The 20,200-nt window shown below is 41.8% G+C and overlaps 2 protein-coding genes across 4 annotated transcripts in view; one reads left to right on the top strand and one right to left on the bottom strand.

The window, feature by feature from the left end:
* ift140 (intraflagellar transport 140 homolog (Chlamydomonas)) overlaps positions 1-20,200 on the bottom strand; it is a 142,578-nt gene that overhangs the window by 7,425 nt on the left and 114,953 nt on the right. For both annotated transcript variants that reach the window (XM_078558728.1, XM_078558729.1), the window contains 7 exons: positions 14,723-14,900; positions 13,324-13,514; positions 11,843-11,938; positions 9,621-9,753; positions 4,176-4,319; positions 2,581-2,709; positions 1,062-1,244 (listed from right to left, as the gene is read on the bottom strand). In XM_078558728.1, coding sequence (XP_078414854.1) covers positions 1,062-1,244; positions 2,581-2,709; positions 4,176-4,319; positions 9,621-9,753; positions 11,843-11,938; positions 13,324-13,514; positions 14,723-14,900 — 1,054 coding nt within the window. The remainder of the gene's footprint in view (positions 1-1,061; positions 1,245-2,580; positions 2,710-4,175; positions 4,320-9,620; positions 9,754-11,842; positions 11,939-13,323; positions 13,515-14,722; positions 14,901-20,200) is intronic.
* Positions 16,826-20,200, top strand: part of tmem204 (transmembrane protein 204) — a 42,087-nt gene continuing 38,712 nt past the window's right edge. For both annotated transcript variants that reach the window (XM_078558733.1, XM_078558732.1), the window contains exon 1: positions 16,826-17,113. The gene's annotated coding sequence lies outside the window, so the exon portion shown is untranslated. The remainder of the gene's footprint in view (positions 17,114-20,200) is intronic.

Here is a 20,200-nt window from a genome sequence, read left to right as displayed (position 1 = left end):
GGAATTCCCTCCCTAATAGCACTGTGGGTGTATCTACACCACAGGGACTGCAGCAGTTCAAGAAGGGAACTCACCACCACCTGGTCTCAAGGGCAATTAGGGATGGGCAATAAATGCTGGTCTAGCTAGCGACACCCACATCCCGTAAATGAATTTTAAAAAGCCCCAAAAACATTAAAAAGCAGCATTTCACTGAGAATAAAATCAATTTTATAACACTTTGTTCTTGTCAACCTTATGCTCTTTAAGGTGAGGGATATTAGTGCTGGGAAATGGAGCACAATTTTTTAAGCAAGGAATGTTAACACCAACGGTTGGTATAGCAGGGGTTAGGTACAGAGGAAAACTCCCTCTACACTGTCAGAGCCAGCACAGTCCACATTGGACTGAATGGTCTCCATGTTGTACGATTCTATGAACTCTAGCTAATCAGATTGTCAAGAAATGGTGAAATGAATTCTCTCTTTTATTGGAGTAAAAGAGCTGCTGGCAACTGGAGCAGGAGAGTTAACAGAGGAAAGATAGAGTGAATTGGAGTATCTGCCTCTTACAATGGATAATGGGAAGAAATGCACCACACAGAAAACCTTCTTTGAAGAATACTAGCCAAAAACAGAAGGTGTACAGTTACAGGTGGATGGATGGAGGATAAGTGTTGGGCCATATGTAGAATCCTGCAGCTTTACAAGTGTGGTTAAAATCTTCCCAATTTCTTTCCTTACAAATACAAAGAACTAACAGATTGGTAAACATAAATAAATAAAGCAGTTTTTTAATCATGGCTTTTGGAGAAAATGCAGGGGTACACTGCAGTCTTGAAATAAATCAATCCCTAGAATGTACACCTAGTTGCTGTAGGGGCCATTGTTCAACTGTACAGGAGAATTTCTGATATTGTGGAATTGGTGGCCAAGGCTCCCAGTAATGATGCAAAGTTGGAAAATTATGCCCTATGTATGAACAGATGGTCGATTAAACAACATTGAACTGAAGCCCTGCTGAACAGACTGGTGCTCAGCAGGTGGCTCTCTGGCTCTTTACTAGAGTGAATATGCTCTTACCTTCTTAGCAGTAACCAACAGTTCCACTGCCTTTTCAAACTGCTTGTGCTCAATGAAGAAGTCAGAACACCGAGATAATAGGGCAGGGTCTGAATTCTCGTCCAGCTCCTCAGCTATGAGTTGCAAAGCATTAAACTGCTGGGTAGCAAAGGCCAATTCAATGGCTTTGGAAAAATGACCACCCTGCAAGTAAACAGGCAACCATCAGCACCTGGTCCCAACAGTCAGCGCGAGGAAGCAGCAACACCCTGGCAAGACACTGTGTATTGTTAATCTACACTCTTTGGAGTGTTCCATAATGTGTTTGCATTACAATAGCGATTACAACTCAAAAGTAATTCATTGGTAGTGATGGGTTGTCCAGAAAGGCTACATTAACACAAGTTCTTTCTTTCCAAAAGGTAAATTTTACATCATAGAAGGATTGGGTGAAGGGAGTGTTTTGCTTGTTATTGGCCTGGGGTGGAGTGGGGATGCAGGTATTGAACATAAGAATGTTTTGCAAAGGAAAATACCAACAGATCCTATAAATCTATTCATTTATCATCCATTAACCCACCTTCTCAGAATACATTTCAAACCCTCTCTCCAGAAACATCTGGGACAGAATTTTTAGGTTGGCATGTAGGCGCATGCCCGACCTGAACGGATGCGAAATTACATGTGATGACGCGGGTGAGCGTCCTGATGTCATCCCACGCTCGTGCGATATTTTGATCAGCAAGCACGTGTAAAAGTCGGAAACGCACCCGCCGACAATTAAGGTCATTTAAGTTGTAATTGTCTCCAATTTTTTGTGATCCGTCCAACCTTATGATTAATGGTTGGGCAAATTGGCCAGGCGGACTTTGCATTTTTCATGAAACCTCATCCAAGGAGGGGTTGAGGTTTCCGTTATTAAATTAAAAATCTATGGACAGCATTTTTAGCATATATATGTTCAGGTGACTAATTGTGATGTGTGAACAATTTTTCATGATTTTTAAAACTTTATTTATTGGTTTTAAAGTCTTCAGCTCCCTGAGGCAGCTCTCTGCCTTCAGGAAGCTTTCATTCAGCGCTTGCCCGGGCACGTGCTTACGTCAGCGCCCGCCCTCCTCTCATCCCTACCCTGGCAGTGCTGATCATTTCTGCGGGTGCTTCACACTGGCTGGCTGTTAATTGGCCAGCCAGTGTGAAATTGCATTCGGGGGCTGATTGTGGTTGGCGGTCTGTTCCCCTGCCGCTCTTGGGCCCCCCGATCGCACCCGCATGCCGACCTAAAAATACCACCCCCACCCCCCCCCACCCCCCCCACCCCGGTAATTGCTGTGTTCTTTTTGTTGCTTTGATGGGACCACTCAGTCACCTAGGGTAACCACCAACTGAGGCCCTGTTCTGGGGAAGGAGAAGGGTACCAGAAGTACCAGAGCCACTAATGCCCTTTCCACTTGAGGGACAGAATAAGGTATTACTAAGATACAGAGACTTTATTTAAGGTAAATACAACGGCAGTGGAGTGTGAAAGGTTCACGCATACCTTATGATACAGCATCACAGCACGATCCATTTGGAGTCCCTTCTCCTCATAGTAACGGGCTGCCTCCATCATGTCCTCTGGGGAGCTCAGGAGAGACAAGTTCATCAGATGATCATCTAGGCCACTGTCCTGAATAACGATGGGTTCACAGAGTCCAGCTATTAATATGCTCTATTTCTCACTAATGTAGTAAAACAATAAATCTAATTTGAACATTCAGAACACATGGATGTGTATGCCCATTTTTTGGTATGTTTTTCTGTTTAGTGAGGCGAACTACATATTTGCAATGAATTATGGCCAGTCTGGGGCTCTGGATATGTGCTGACTGGGAGTCACCAAATTCATGTTCTATCGGTTCCCCTTCTAGAGGAGACTTTCATCCCATGAATTGGCCTGGATTCAAACAAAAATGTAGGAAGTATGACAGGACACTGTAGTATCAACTGCATTGCACAATTCCATTAAAATTCACAGGCAGTGGCCACTCAAAGTACTTGAAGAAAACCCTTTCAGGTAATTGGTTGGTTTGTGATAGTTGTTGGTTGTTGCTTGGCTTTTCGCTCTATTTTTGAGTGATCGATGGCTGTTATTAATGTGACAGTAGAAAGCTTTGTGTACAAATTATGCTGTACTCTTAAGAGGTGAAAGCTTAGACGGGTAACATATTATAGACTTTTAATTATAAAGATTTGCTTCCAAATCCTGGCCTAACATATGATTAAGATTTGAGAAGTCAGTTAGGTGACCACTGATGAAGTTTAAACTCACTTCTATGAAGAGATACACTCAACATTGATAACATCCAAATACAGCAAACAATTAGGAAGGCAACTGGTATGTCTACATTTTTTACAGAAGAATTGGAGTATAAGAGTAAACAAGTCTTACTACAATTACACAGCGCATTGGTGAGAGCAAACCTGGAGTAATGTGTGTAGTTTTTACCCAAGGAAGGATATACGTGTCGTAGAGGGATGCAACCAATGTTCACTAGACTGGTTCTGGGATGAGGGCATTGATCGAGTGGACCAGGCCTACATTTCCTGAAGTTTACAAGACTGAGAGGTGATTTAGTTGAAGCTTACAAAATTCTTAAGGGGCTTGACAGGGTAGATTCTAAGAAAACCTTTCCCCTGGGGAATGTAGAACATGGTGTCTCAGAATAAGGGGTTGGTCATTTATGACCGAGATGAAGAAAAATTTCTTCACTCAAAAGGATGTGAATCCTTGGAATTCTGTACCCCAGAGAACTGTGAATGGAAAGTCATTAAGTATATTCAAGACAAAGGTCGATAGATCTTTTTGGGTACTACGAGAATGAAGTGCAGGAAAGTGGAGTTGAGGTAGAAGATCTTATTGAATGGCGGAGCAGGCTCACATTGCTAAATGATCAACTCCAGATCCTATTTCTTATGTTGGTGAGGGCTTGAAGGTTGATGGCAGAATTTAGGGGTTTAAAACTACAAAGTAGGACTCACAGGGCTGAACCTCATTCAACAGAGAAAATGACGAAAGACAAAAGGAGCGTTCTTAGTTCTGATTGCAGGAACAGAACTAAAGAATATGATTGAACAATCAATGATAGTGCTTACCTTGCAGAGCCGAATTGCATTGTTGTAGGCCTGTGCACGGGTGTAGAAGTGAATGGCCTGTTTAACATCATCCCGAGCCTCATACTGACGAGCCAGATGATAAGAGGCTGCATGGTTCCCTGTTTCATTGGCAATTTCAGAAGCCTTTAAAAAACAATCACAGTCTATCATCTATGCAATTTCACCAATGGCATCATTTTAGCAATGCACAAAGCACACCCCAGACTGCTAAATATTTACTTGCAGGGTTTGAAATTTTTTTCCAGATTAATGTATAAAATTAACATCAACAACTTGCATTTATATAGCTGTAGTGCCTTTAATGTTTTAAAATGACCCAAGTGAATTGCAGGAGTATTATCAGACACAATTTAACACAGAGCTACATAAGGAGACATTAAGACAGGTGACAACTTGGGCCATGGAAGGATTGGAAAACCAGGAGCATTTTAAAATCGAGGTGTTGCTTCAACGGGAGTCAGAGCAGGGATGATGGGTGAATGGGTTGGATGCCAAGGTTGTAAATGATCTGATTCAATTTCAGACAATGGTCAGGGATAGGGATACAGGATATAGGAAGTTATGTTTATAATGAAGCACATAAGTCAGTTACTCTCTCGATATGAAAAGTAACACAGAGAAGGTCGAACTCCCAATGGGTGAAGAGTAACATATAGAAGAACAGACTCCAAACAGGTAAAATAATCCATCAGGAGCAGACAAAGTGAACATTGAAGCAATAGATTCAAACTGCACAATTTAGAGCTCATTAAGGAGGTAACAAAATGAAACGATGCGAGTTATCTGCAATTTTCATGGATACCCCAAAAATTGGCAAAGGATTTCTACATGAGACTTTTAACAATTAGGCTCATGGAAGTGAGAGTAAATTAGCTGCAGGACTGAAGGCCAGCTTGGTATTGAGAAGAGGAAGTGTACAGGCTGTGTGAGGTGATGGTGACAAGCACAGTTCCACATTTTGATGTTCCTTGATGTTTACAAAAACCTCAGCACAGGGTAAAATTTTCTGATGATACAAAATTGAACATGCAGATGATGAATTTAGAACAGGCTAATAACATTCAAAGAATCCAAATGGATGGCACCTGAGATTTTGTGAATAATGCATGGAAATCTACACACACAGGAAACAATAACCATCACATGGTGACTGCGTGTCTATTGGCAAAGGCTAAGAAAGGACTTATGTGTGATTAAGGAAAAAAATATACATAGAATCTAATTCCATACCACCTCCCCAAGACGTCCCAAAGAATGTTAGAACTAATGGATTACTTCTTAAATGCAGTCATTGTTATGTAGGCAAACATGGCAGCCAGCCAGTCTGTACATAGCAATGTCTCAAAACAGAAAATTTATTTACTTCTATATAATTCACACATAATACAAATTTTCATGATCATAGCTTTTGTGACAATTGTGGGATTCAAATACATCAGTACATATGGATTTTTGTCATATATTTATATGGCAACAGGGGGTCATAAGCATCTGCTTGAAATGAGATGAATGATCAGCTAATAGGAACATCTTGTGGCATTTGTTGAGGAAAGAATGCCGGCTAAGACACCAAGGGGACTCTCTGCTCTTTGAGCTGTGCCATGGGATCTCTATCTGAAAAACTGGAACAGGCAGACAGGGCCTTGAGCTAACATCTCATCTGAAATACAGAACCACTGGAAAGCTGTTACAAGGGAAACTAATCATAAGACCATAAAAGGCTGTATGACCCTGTGTCCCCAAACTCAAATGCAGTTTTGCACCTTCCTCTCAAGAGGATATTGTCCATTGTAGGGAGTTTAGAAGAGTAAAATGTATATATGCTAAGTTACGGGACTAATAATTAAAAAGAGCTCATAGAGTCATAGAGGTCTACAGTACAGAAAAAGGCCCTTCGGCCCATTAAATCTGCGCTGGTCAAACATGTACCTAACTATTCTAATCCCATTTTCCAGCACTAAGCCTTGTATGCCATAGGATCGCAAGTGCACATCCAAATACTTCTTAAATGTTATGAGGGTTTCTGCCTCTACCACCCTTTCAGGCAGTGAGGTCCAGATTCCCACCACCCTCTGGGTGGAAGAGTTCTTCCTCACATCCCTTCTAAACCTCCTGCCCCTTACCTTACATCTATGCCCCCTGGGGAAAAGTTCCTTCCTGGCTACCCTATCTATGCCCCTCATAATTTTATACACCTCAATCATGTTCCCCCTCAATCTCCTCTGCTCCAGGGAAAATAACCCCAATCTATCCAATCTGTCTCCTCATAACTAAAACTCTCCAGCCCAGGCAACATCCTGGTAAATCTCCTCTGCACTCTCTCTCTAGTGCAATCACATCCTTCCTATAATGCGGATTCCAGAACTGCACGCAATACCCTAGCTGCGGCCTAACCAGCGTTTTGTACAGTTCCAGCATAACCTCCCTGCTCTTATATTCTATGCCTCAACAAATAAAGGCCATATGCCTTCTTAACCACCTTGTCTACCTGTCCCGCTACCTTAAGGGACCAGTGGACATGCGCACCAAGGTCCCTCTGATCCTCGGTACTTTCCAGAGTCCTACCATTCATCGTGTATTCTGGTGCCTTGTTTGTCCTGCCCAAGTGCATCACCTCACACTTGTCCGGATTAAATTCCATTTGCCACTGATCAGCCCATCTGACCAGCCTGTCTATATGTTCCTGTAACCTAAGGCTATCCTCCTCACTATTTACCACCCCACCAATTTTTGTGTCATTGGTGAACTTACTGATCAATCCTCCTACATTCAAGTCTAAATCGTTTATATATACCACAAACAGCAAGGGACCCAACACCGATCCCTGTGGAACCCCACTGGACACAGGCATCCAGTCACAAAAACCATCACCCTCTGCTTCCTGCCGCTAAGCCAATTCTGGATCCAATTTGCCAAATTGCCTTGGATCCCATGGGCTCTTACCTTCGTTATCAGTCTCCCATGTGGGACCTTATCAAAAGCATTGCTGAAGTCCAAGTAGACGACGTCAAATGCATTGCCCTCATCTACATACCTGGTTACCTCTTTGAAAAATTCAATCAAATTGGTCAGACATGACCGCCCCTAAACAAAACCATGCTGACTGTCCTTGATTAATCCCTGCCTCTCCAAGTGTAGATTAATTCCGTCCCTCAGAATTGCTTCCAATAGTTTCCCCACCACTGAGTTTGGACTGACTGGTCTGTAGTTCCCCCCTTCTTGAATAACGGTCCCACATTGGCTGTCCTCCAGTCCTCTGGCACCTCTCCTGTGGCAAGAGAGGTAACGAAAATTATTGCCAGTGCCCCTGCTCTCTCCTCCCTTGCCTCACCCAACAGCCTGGGATACATTTCATCCGGGCCTGGAGATTTATCTACTTTTAAGCCTGCCAGGCCACTTAGAACCTCCTCCCTTTCTATGCTAATTTCTTTTAATTATATCACAGTCCTTCTGCCTGATTTCCAAACCCACATCACCCCTCTCACTTGTGAACCCCAACACAAAGTATTCATTTAGAACCCTACCTACGTCTTCCGGCTCCACACACAAATGACCACTTTAGTCCTTAATGGGCCCTACTCTTTCCCTAGTTATCCTCTTACTCTTAATGTCCTTGTAAATTAACTTTGAATTTTCCTTTATTTTACCTGCCAATGTTTTTTCATGCCCCCTTTTTGCTCTCCTAATTTCCTATTTAAGTTCCCCCCAACACATTCTATACTCCTCTAGGGCTTCCACTGTTTTGAGCCTTCGGTATCTGCTGTAAGCCTCCCTTTTTCTCTTTATCCAATCCTGTATATCCCTCGACATCCAGGGTTCCCTGGCCCCACCCTTTGTCTTTACTGGAATATGATGGCCCTGTACTCTCCCTATTTCCTTCTTGAATGAGTCCCACTGCTCTGACGCAGATTTACCTAAAAGTAGCTGCTCCCAATCCACTCTGGCCAAATTATATCTGATCCTATTAAAATCGGCCTTCCCCCAATTTAGAATGCTGATTTCTGGCCCATCCTTGTCCTTTTTGATAACAACCTTGGGTCTAACGCAGTTATGATCACTATCTGCAAAATGCTCCCGCTCTACACCTCTACTGCTTGCCCAGTTTCATTCCCTAAAATTAAGTCCAGGACCGCTGTAGGACCTTCTATATACTGGCTTAAAAGGCTTTCCTGGATGCAATGCATTTTAAGAATTCCGCTCCCTCTAAACCTATCACACCATGGCTAACCTTTTAATGTTGGGGAAGTTGAAATCCCCCACTATTACTATTATTTTTACACTTCTCTGAAATTTGCCTTCTTTTCTGCTCTTCTATTTCTCTCTGACTGTTTGAGGGCCTGTAGTATATTCCCAGCAATGTGATTGCTCTTTTTTTTGTTTTTCAGTTCTACCCATATGGCTTCATTTGAGGAGCCTTCTAAGATGTCATCCCTCCTTACTGCTGTAATTGATTCCTTGATCAATATTGCGATACCCCCTCCTCTTATACCTCCTTCCCTGTCTCGCCTGAAGACCCTATATCCTGGAATATTGAGCTGTCAATCTTGCCCCTTTCTCAATCATGTCTCTGTGATAGCAATGACATCATACTTCCATGTGTTAATCTGTGCCCTCAACTCATCTGCCTTATTCGTCAGACTCATTGCATTAAGAAAAAACCATCCAACATTGCTAAACTCCCTTGTATCTTAACTGGCTTATAATTTCTATGCCTTCCAGACTCACTTGCTCTCTCTTCTAATTTTGGCTGTGCATTTCCCCCTGCTGAACCTCCTCTCAGGATCCCATCCCCCTGCCAAGTTAGTTTAAACCCTCCCCAACAGCACTAGCAAACCTCCCCGCAAGGATGTTGGACAACAATGGGACACATTCCGGTTCAGGTGCAACCTGTCTGCCTTGTACAGGTCCCACCACCCCCAGAAACGGTCCCAATGTCCCAGAAATCTAAAGCCCTTCCTCCTGCATCATCTCTCCAGCCACGCATACATCTGGACTAACCTCCTATTTCTATACTCACTAGTGCATGGCACCGGAAGTAATCCAGAGATTACTACCTTTGAAGTCCTGTTTTTTCAATCTGTTTCCTAGCTCCCTAAATTCTGCTTGCAGGACCTCATCCCTCTTTCTACCTATGTTGTTGGTACCAATATGTACCACGATCTCTATCTGTTTGCCCTCCCCTTTTAGAATGCCCTGCAGCCATTCAGTGACATCCTTGACCCTGGCACCAGGGAGGTAACATATCATCATGGAGTCACGTCTATGACCGCAGAAACGCCTGTCCTCATGTGTTCAGACAATGCTACTATACAGAACACTGCTATCCCTAAGCTTCCAGGGCCATTGAAATGTCAGTTGTGGGATGTGGCTCGTCAGGGTGAACACTTTTCCCTCCTTCGGTGTCAATGCCTTCCCCTTTCTTACCTTTTGTGTATTGCCGAGGTAACAATGAACACGGACAAGGGAGAGATAGTCTTGTGCTTTCTCATAATATTTCAAAGCAGAGTCCATATCTGCTTGACTTTCCAAGTACTGGGCCCACCATTTCCACAAGCTCCTGTGATCAACAAGGACAAAGTAAGAACTCAGCACAGTGGCTCTGCTGACACCAGCTATGAACAGAGCCCAGTAAGACCACATACTGAGTTAATGGCTTAACATCTTAAGAAATCACCTGCTATAATTAACAATAAGAAAATGGCAGATTTGTTAACTGAGTATTGAGTTACCATTGACCACAAACTGAACGGACTAGCCACATAAATACTGTGGCTACAAGAGCAGGTCAGAGGCTAGGAATCCTGAGGCGAGTAATTCACCTCCTGACTCCCAAAGCCTGTCCACCATCTACAAGGCACAAGTCTGGGGTGTGATGGAATACTCTCCACTTGCCTGGATGAGTGCAGCTCCAACAACACTCAAGAAGCTTGACACCATCCAGGACAAAACAGCCCACTTGATTGGCACCCCTTTCACAAACATTCACTCCCACCACCACCAACAAACAGTGGCGGCAGTGTGTACCAGCTACAGGGTGCATTGCAGAAACTCACCAAGGTTTCTTCGGCAGCACCTTCCAAACCCACGATTGCTACCATCTAGAAGGACAAGAGCAGCAGACACATGGGAACACCATGATCTGGAAGTTCCCCTCCAAGCCACTCACTATCCTGACTTGGAAATATATCGCCGTTCCTTCACTGTCACTGGGTCAAAATCCTGGAACTCCCTCCCTTACAGCAGTGTGGATGTACCTACACCACAGGGGCTGCAGTGGTTCAAGATGGCAGCTCACCACCACCTTCTCGAGGGCAATTAGGATGGGCAAAAAATGCTGGCCTAGCCAGCGAGGCCCACATCCCATAAATTAATTTTTAAAAATCAGCCTTCACAGTGAAAAACAAAGTCAAAATATCAATGGTATAAGGGGACTTAAAAATAAGTCAAAGGAAGGAAAATAGTGGATTTAATATGAGCAAAAAGTTGATAATGGGGGAAAAAAATGAGATTATAAGAAAGAAAAACCTCTTGGACCTGATGGTCTCTACAAAGGGCACTTAAAGAAATAGTCGAGGAAAATACAGACGTTGTTAGCCAGAATTTTTCAAAGCTCTCTAGATTTAGGAATTGCGCCTATGGTTTAGAAAATTGCAAGCTTCACTCCATTAAATAAGAAGGGAAGGAGAGAGTTTATTTTTTAAATTTCATTCTTGGGATTTGGGCATCGCTGAAATGGTCAGTATTTATTGTCCATCCTTAGCTGCACTGGTTTATGGCTTACAAGGCAATATATTATTTTCAGATTTTTAAAATCCCAATTCAAATTCTCAATCTGCCATCATATGATTTGATCTGGATTATTCGTCTAGGACTCTAGATTATTAGACCAATAACATAACTACTGCATTACCGTGTCTGGTTTACATGATAATGGGATTTGATAGGATAGATAGAAAAACTAACTTCTCTGGTGGAGGAATGTACATCAAGAGGGTACATCTTCAAATTAGAATTAATCCATTCAGGAGTGAAACCAGGAAGCATGTTTTCACAAGAAGAGTAGTGGAAATCTGTAACTCTCTTCTCCAAAAGCCTGATGGGTAAATTGAAATGTTCAAGACTGAGACTAATAGATTCTTGTAGGGTAAGATTATCGAAGGATATAGAGCATAGGTGGGTATATGGAATTGAGTGACAAATCAGCCATAATTTAATAAAGTAGTTTAAGGGCTGAATGGCCTACTCCTGTTCATATGCTAGAAGAATTTTCCTATTCACTGTATCAAAATATTTTATGTTGCAAAAAGAAACCTTGTTAAGGCTTCTCAATCTTTTTTGGCCCAGTGGAAATCGTCCCAAATAGGTCAAATCTCTCTTTATAACAATTGTTTCCTATTCCTGGTGTCAACCTGGTGAAACAAAATTTTACACTGTCTATGGCCTTAATATCCTTAATATTTGGGGTGGTCAAAACTTAAGTGGTATTTTGTGATCTAACCACTGACTTAAAAAAAAATATTGTTACCTCTTTATTCTGCTACTTTACGCCTCTATTTATAAAACAGACTAAATCTGTAACAAATGACTGCCCAATATCGCTTTAGTCACAGCATCTGCTCAGTAATCGCAACCTCTCTGGCACTCACTTGTCCTTCGTTTTGTTGACATATATTTCAAGCGTTTGTAGATCTTCTAGGAGCATCCTTGGTACCTCAAATCGGTGTGTGTCTGACTTTTCATAACTGTTGGGATGCAAAAATGAGACACTTTATGGAACATGGATCTCACAACCCTACAAAAAGGTTGCACCAATTTTTGTTAAAGCATTTTGCAGCTACATTAAACCAGTCTAAAATTATAGGTTAGATGTCTCTTTCTAGCAGCTTTAAGGCTCCCACATGTCTCAACCCAGCTGTTGAACATCTGTCTAAACACAATTCAGCACAAGGTGCCTCCAGTTGTAATTTGATTAAAAAGAGCCAAAGAGCTAATTTGTTTGAGAATTGAAACAATTGTAACCATGACAAAAATAAAATACTGTGGATGCTGGAAATCTGAAATAGGAACAAAAAAAAGCTAGACAAGCTCAGCAGGTCAGTCAGCATCTGTGGAGAGAAACAGTTAACATTTCAGGTCAATAACCTTTCATCAGAATGAAAAGAGGTAGAAATGTAAGAGTTTTTAAGCCAGTGTAAGGGGTCAGGAAGAACAAAGGGGAAGGTCTATGATAGGGTAGAGGCCAAAGAGAGTGGTAATGAATATAATAAAGAAACAAAGATTGTGTCCAAATGAGGTGTGAATGGCTGCATAAAAACCATCCAAATGCAACATGAAGAAAGAACAAAACAAGATGAAGACTGACCCAACAAAACAAAAAAGGGGGCAAAAAAACACCTCGAGCAAGATAGAAGCAGAGGTTATGATGTGAAGTTGTTGAATTCAATGTTGAATCCATGAGGCAACAGAGTGCCAAGTTGAGCTTGCATTGTACTTCATTGGGATAGTATAACAGGTCATGGATAGAAAGGTCAGCATGGGATCAAGGTGGAGAATTAAAATGACGAGCAACCAGAAGCTCGGGGTCGTGCTTGTGGACCGAACGGAAATGTTCTGCAAAGGGATCATCCAGTCTGCTTTTGGTCTTCCCACTGTAGAGGAGAGCACATTGTGAGCACCAAATACAGTATACTAAATTGGAAGAAATACAAATGAATCGCTGTTTCACTTGGAAGGAGTGTTTGGGGCCTTGGACAGTGAGAAGGGAGGAGGTGAAAGGGTAGGTGTTGCATCTCCTACACTTGCACAGAAAGGTGTCATAGGGAAGGAAGGGATGTTAAGGGTGCGTCCAATCCATTTCACATACCTCTGCTCTCACCCCTTTCCCTCCCAGCCAGAACCATAATAGGGTTCCCCTTGTCTTCACCTTCCATCTCACCAGCCTCCGTATTCAATGGATCTTTGTCCGCCATTTCCGCCAGCTCCAGCATGATGCAACCACCAAATGCATTTTCCTCTGCCTCCCCTTTCAGCATTCCATAGGGACTGTTCCCTCCATGATACCCTAGTCCAATCCTCAGTCATCCCTAACGCCCCTCCCTTATGCACCTTTCCATTTGTACACACTTACTGGCTGAGTGCGAGGTGATGGTCCCCTAGCGCTTCCAAGTGTTTGGCGTAATTGTAGTATGTTGTTCTCAGATGGACCCTGTCAAATCCCTCAGCATTTTCAATGGCCTTCTGCCACTGTCCTGAGGCCTGGTAAAACTTGGTAAGGAGGTCAAACCGCTTACAGTTTCTGTAAAGCCTCTCTGCGTCCTCCTGCAAAGACACAAACAAGAAAATAACTAATCAGCTGCTTGCCCACCTTGAATCACAGCATATTATACCATAAAATTCACTGAATATGTTTCACCTCCATAGAGGCTGCAACGTCTTGTGAATGGCACTTATGTACACAGCCCAGTGGTACTGGGATTGCAGGGGTGATCTGTATATTTAATTTATCAAATGCAATGGTATTGATCCACTAAGTCACTCCACCAGCTGAATAAAAGGCTGGCCGTGGGTATTAGATGAGATTGGGGACAGTAGCATAGTCCTAATGTTGCTAAACTAGTAATCCAGAGGCCTGGACAAATGCTCCTGAGGCATGAGTTCAAAACCACCATGACAGCTGGCGAATTTAAATTCAATTAATAAATCTGGAATAAAATGAGAGTCTCATTCATAGCGATCATGAAACTACAAGATTGTCATAAAAACCCATCTGGTTCACTAATGTCCTTCAGGGGATGAAATCTGCCATCCTTACCTGGTTTGCCCTGTATGTGACTTCTGACCCACAGCAATGTGATTGACTCTTAACTTCCCTCTGAAATGGCCTTGCAAGTCACTCAATTGTATCAAACAGCTGTAGAAAAGTTGAATAGGAATAAAATAGGATGGCATCGGCCTAGACACTGGAAACGACAAAGGAACACCTGAGGCACAAGGGAGGAGTGTGATGGAATACAGCCCACTTGCCTAGATGAGTGCAGCTCCAAGAAGCTCAACACTACATAGGACAAAGCAGCCCGCTTGATCAGCACCCCATCTATCACCTGCACACACTGGCAGCAGCATGTACCATTTATAATGCAGCAACTCACTAAGGCTCCTTTGACAGCACCTTCCAAACCTGTAATCTCAATCACCTAGAAGAACAAGAGCAGCAGACACATGGGAACACCACCATCTGCAAATTCCCCTCCAAGCCACATATTATCCTGACTTGGAACTATATCACCGCTCCTTCACTGTCGCTGGTTTCAAATCCTGGAACTCCCTCCCAAACAGAACTGTGGGTATACCTACACCACATGAACTGCAGCAGTTCAAGAAGGTGATTCATCATAATCTTCTCAAGGGCAATTAAGGATGAGCAATAAATTCTGACCTTGTTGGTTACGTTCACATCTCAAGAATGAACTTAAAAAAATTAGAAAAGTGTATTTTACCATGAGCCCCAGGTAGCTTCTGTCACATACCAGCATTCCCAACTGTACTGCCAGCATGGCCACTCTCGCATCCAGTTCTGGCTCCTGTTCAGCCTCTCGTAGGGCTCTGGCTCCCCTGGCATGGCCCATGTTCCCCAGACACACCTTGGCCACATCCAACCGTCGTGTCTTCACACACATCCTGGCCATGTTCTCCCACACTGCCTCGCTGCAGGAAAAAGGGTAAAGAATGAGAGTGTTAAACAACACAACCACTGTTCTCCATCATGTTACACGTTGCTATAGCAGCCTTATACTTTTATACTCCCTTAGGACCCACTGTCTGGTCTCAGTTTAAACTGGATAACATTGAAAGAAAATAGATTTTAATTTATTCCAGTACATAGATTGTAATTGAATGCAATATTAATGGGGATGCTGACCAACACTGTTACATATAGAATAATGAATCATTAGTTGACAAGCTGTACATAACTATGGGATTAAATACATTGACACAAACTCCATTATGTTGGTGATTCTTTATATATTTAATGTACAGAATATAAAAAAAAGAGGGACAGCAGAGACAGATGAACACCAACAGTGAGCAGAGGCCTTAAACAGCTCATCATTGATTAACAGCTTCATGACAGGTAGTAATCTATTCTGTAACCGATGGCTCATTAAAGTAATTATTTCTCACATTAGGTTTAGCCTGAGGTATCTTCAGTTTATTATTTAGACCACAAGTGCTTTTCTCCATTTCAGCACTGAGAATTTCCCCAACACAGCAACCTCTTTCAGGACTTAGGAAAATGGATTGTCTCTCCCTCTTAGTCTAAGGAGAACAGAATTAAGTGCATCATAATTCATGGGTATCAGACCCACCATAGGTCATTGAACTACAGTGCAAAACATGAATGAGCTACGGTGGACTTAATTCCATTCTCATTGGACTAAGAGGAAGACACAATCCAGTTCTTACAATTCTGAAGGATATTCTTATGGCGATCAAGAGACAATGAGGAATCCATTTTGCATTAAGGTCTTAAGCTTAAATACTCGCAGGACTTTGATCTCAGTGGCATCTTTCATAGAGGTCACAAATAGCCTGACCTTGAGGTTAAACAATACATTGACTACATTTAATTATGAACTTTCTCACAGTTCATGCATGCTTATAGATTAATTCATCTGTAACATAGCCATAATTTAGTACATTCTATGCTTTGCTTAGTAATGTAATTTAGAAAGATATAAAAAATGGACGAGACTGTAACACAAGGTTAAAGGATGAAGCAGAAGGAAGAGGTCTTGAAAGTTGAGCTCCAGGACTGCAATGTGGGATATTCTAGCGCAAATCATTGCTTTGTGTTGCCTATGAGTATGTTCACTTAACCTTTAATAAAGGCATCTGGAACTCTCATTCTTGGTATACAGGCAAGGATGTAAGCCTCTGTTTGACTTTAATAGTGAAGAATTGGCTGCTGAAGCTGATGAAGAGCATTCATGTTCTCGAGTTAAATCTAGCCTAACAGAACTGAATGGCTACAAGGGGAAGACCAGAATTGCAAAATCATCTCCAACATTCGGAGAACAGTTATAGGTGTTTTACTGATCTCTCTTTTTCCATTCAATGAATGAATGTGAAGGTTAATTAAAGGACTAAAAGACATATTGTGAACTGAAGGTGAGGTCAAACTGGCAGATCACCTCATGTTGTAGAACTCAGGAGTTTAACCTGCCTATCAGAAACCTATTGTTTGATGCTAGATGGATAATGGAGAAATAAGTGAACACAGTCCAGTCAATTCCAGAAAAACACAGAGCTGATCCCAACAGAGTATTTCTTGGCAGAGTGGCTGTATGTTTATCAGGATCTGACTGTATTTGTACAAAAGAGACCTCCTGCTGAATGTTTTTACACTTGCAGATAATCCTCCAGCAGCACAAACATGAGATTAAAACAACTGGTTAAAAACGATTTGCATCTTGACATATGAATGGATCAGAATTTGTTGGACTATTTTTGTTATATTTTTCCTGACAGTTGAGAAGATTTAACTGTTTCTTTCTCCCTGCCCCCAACACCCCTCCCCCAGCATTTCCCAGACTGGTTTCCTGTACGTCAGAGCTCACGGCTGGGAGCTAGCTGGTTGCTGCTCAATCTGTGAGGAGACTTACTGAAGAATAATTCAGCACACACAGAGTTTGCACAGCAGCCTTAATCACAGCAGCGTGTTTATCCCAGGGCCCAACATTAAAGTGAAGCTGCTACTTTTCTATTTGTCTGCTGATCTTGTGCTAACACAGAGACTGTTTGCTGAAGCTGAGAGTGTTGCATCTTTTTTCTAGGATGGGATCAAGTTATAAACTGAGTTCACAGTAGAACCACAGACTACAGTTAGCAACAGATGAAGAAGTGGACTCGCTAACTGGGTAATCCCTCCTTCTTACTTACAATCCATGTAACTGCAAATTCTGTGGGTGTTCTGGTTGCTTGGGGTAATTTAACTGATTTTGAACGTAACAATTCTACAATGTTTCTGTTGGACTGTAGGATATCTATTATTCACTGAGAGAGGTGGAAGCTTATGCTGTTTAACCAAGCACTTTTTACAAAAAAAGGAGAAATAGTTGGAGTGACTGTAGATTTTATTTAACTCAGTTTATAAGTGTACATGTATCTGGTATTTAAACAGTATTTTTCCTTTAAATTTCTAATTAGAGTCCATTCTGCATCCTATGAATTCGTAAATTAGCATTACTTAAGGAAACTTGGAAGGACGTCTTTTTTGAAAGTTAGTAGTACCCTTGGTTTAGCATTTGTGCCTAAGCTGCACATCGCAATGAGTGGGGAGGGGTGGAGGAACACGCCAATCACTCTGTGCTTTCTTTAGGATGAGAATTATCAGTGAGTTTATATCCCCCCTCCCTAATGTTGCTGTGTAGTACTCAGTACCATAGAGGTGTACTTTCTGGGCTATATATTTGAAAGCCAAAAAAGATATTTTGAAAATCATGAAGAAAATGCAATTCTGCAAATAGTTAAATCTGATCTAGATATCAGGAGAACCAGAGAGCTTCAAACCCACAGCTTCACTGAGTGACAACACATGCAATGGCCAGTATTCCTGCAATATATATTACTGTTTGACATTACTGGGATTGTCTTGCTGTGTTATACAATGTAAATTGGGGGATGGGGATATTGGGAGATAACTTTGTCATTATAGGATCATTCAACCAAAATGAACAGAGGCTCCACTGAAGCCAAAGCCAAATTGGGAATTAAGTTGCAATGTTCACCCATATCTGCAGCCTCACTATTCTAAACCTAACTACTTTGTTTTTTTGCAAAAACTACATGGAATTGAGGGAACCAAGGCAGCATTACAAGGTATATAACTGTCAGTTGTCCAGAATGCTGTGCTATAATACAGCTCAACTTGAATTCTTTATACAATCTAATTCAAGTTTAAAACAAAGCCCTAAAGAGACCTGTTCAGCAGGTAATGAGCAGCTCAGGACATTCTCTGGCTACATCTCTGCCCTTCTATACTGACTGGGTTAAAGTGAAGACCTAAATGGTGGCTTGCTATAGCCTTAACATGACCAAATACACAGGCACTAAATACTGAGTGCCTGATGCTATAAAAACATTGACAGAAGTTAGTAAACTCTAAATAGCAGTCCTGTGATGGCAGTCCATAACCCTGTGATATGTGCAACACTGGCTGAAGTACTGGGGAAATCACATTAAAACCAATTAACTTTATGAGCTGCTTATCATACATCACATCTACTCACCAAAACTGAACATTATTTGCAACATGGGATTAAAAGATGACAAGTGCATATTGTAATACCTGAAACAGTACAGGGAAATAAACAGGCGTAATGACAATAGCTGTGAGAGAGAAAGCAGTGGTACCTGTGCCTAATTCTCAGGAATTGGGTGAGAGACAGGTCATGAAACTGTGTATATTTCAAAAAGCAACCAGTTACGGCAGCATTTAGTTTACCCTGGGATTCGAATAATTTTAGAAATGTTCCCTGCATCACATTATAACCAGCAGTGCAACAAAGCAGAGTAATTGCCTGCATTACAACAGTGACTATGCTTCTAAAGTATGTTGATTGTAAAATGCTTTGAGAGGTCCTGAGTTGTGAAGGGTGCTATGAAATTCAAGCATTTATTTCTTCTTTCCTTTGATTGGTCAGAAAAACAGCTATAAAATAAATATGCATACATAACAGATATCTCAAAATTCACTCTTCTCCTAAATCCAGTCACAAAACCGAAAGCTGATAAGTGTTGGAATTCTGACAGCTCCCTATTCTACATCTGTTATTCTAGTTTATCTTGTACAAAGATAGAGCTTTAATCAGAAATATTTTGCAGGGACTGGACAGAAAGCATCTTCTGCATTTTAAATGCTGATTTTGGTATGCAAAGCCCAGAAGTGAGTACAGTTCTGGATTTTTTTCTCCATAGGACATTCCTGGAGATGCATTTTCTCCACTGTTGATAACCCTTCTAGGGACAATGCAAAGTTAAATCCCTGCTGCAGCACACCAGCCTGAATGTGAGTGCTAACTTGTGCCAAATTGTGACATTGTGAACCCATCCTTGATGCTTTGCGATTCTTTCAAACTCATTTCCCTTGGTACTGTTATGGCCAGTGGAGGTGAAAGAAATTCCATCAGATAGTGCCTTTCTCATCCTTTCTGGTCTCATCTGAAAGACAGCACTTCTGACAATGCAAACACCCTTGGTATATTGCATTGATTATGTACTCAGGTCCTGGAGTGTGATTTGAACCCAATGATTTTAGACTCAGAGTTGGACCAAGCTGACACAAGGGTGCATTCAAATACATGTCACACAGACACAAAGACTATGCTTCCGATTCATTGCCCCACTCTGCTGGCTGAGGGCAATGAGGAATATTTAGTTATCATGTTCTTCACTGCCTGACCAGTGAAGTATAACTAGTTTCAACATTTTGCAGTTACAAAGATGAAATGGCCTACTACTCTTAACAATTTAGGACAAGTTTATATTCTGACATCCAACAAAGTGGGTGGTTAGTTTGCATGTGAAATGCTGCTAAACCCTTTATTATTTTAATATGCAGTCAAGTGTTACTGAGAACTGTTTTCTCATTTAACAGTTTTATTCCCAGACGAAGCTTCATTCTTAAAATGTCTGTTGTGAGTCCTTCTACGTTTATTATCTGAAGATTATTGGGAGACTTGTGTGAAGGAACAGTTAGTGCTTGGGCATTCATTCAAAGAATTATTGAGCAGTGATCCCGCCTGGGCTGTATGAGAGGAAGACTGGGAAGATTAAATATAGGCTCACTGAGGATGTAGAAATGGTTTTCATGTACTCAATCTTCGATAGGTAGTGAAATTAACACAGCTTCCACGATGAAAACAATTGGTAGCACGTTGAAAGAGCATGACGCATAACTGGCAAAAGAGTCCTCCATCCTGGTCTTGACATGTCCTGAGACATTC

The sequence above is a fragment of the Cetorhinus maximus genome, chromosome 15 (assembly GCF_964194155.1).
Source record: "Cetorhinus maximus chromosome 15, sCetMax3.hap1.1, whole genome shotgun sequence".
In the NCBI taxonomy this organism is placed as follows: Eukaryota; Metazoa; Chordata; class Chondrichthyes; order Lamniformes; family Cetorhinidae; genus Cetorhinus; species Cetorhinus maximus.
This window is presented reverse-complemented; position numbering and strand designations above follow the sequence as displayed.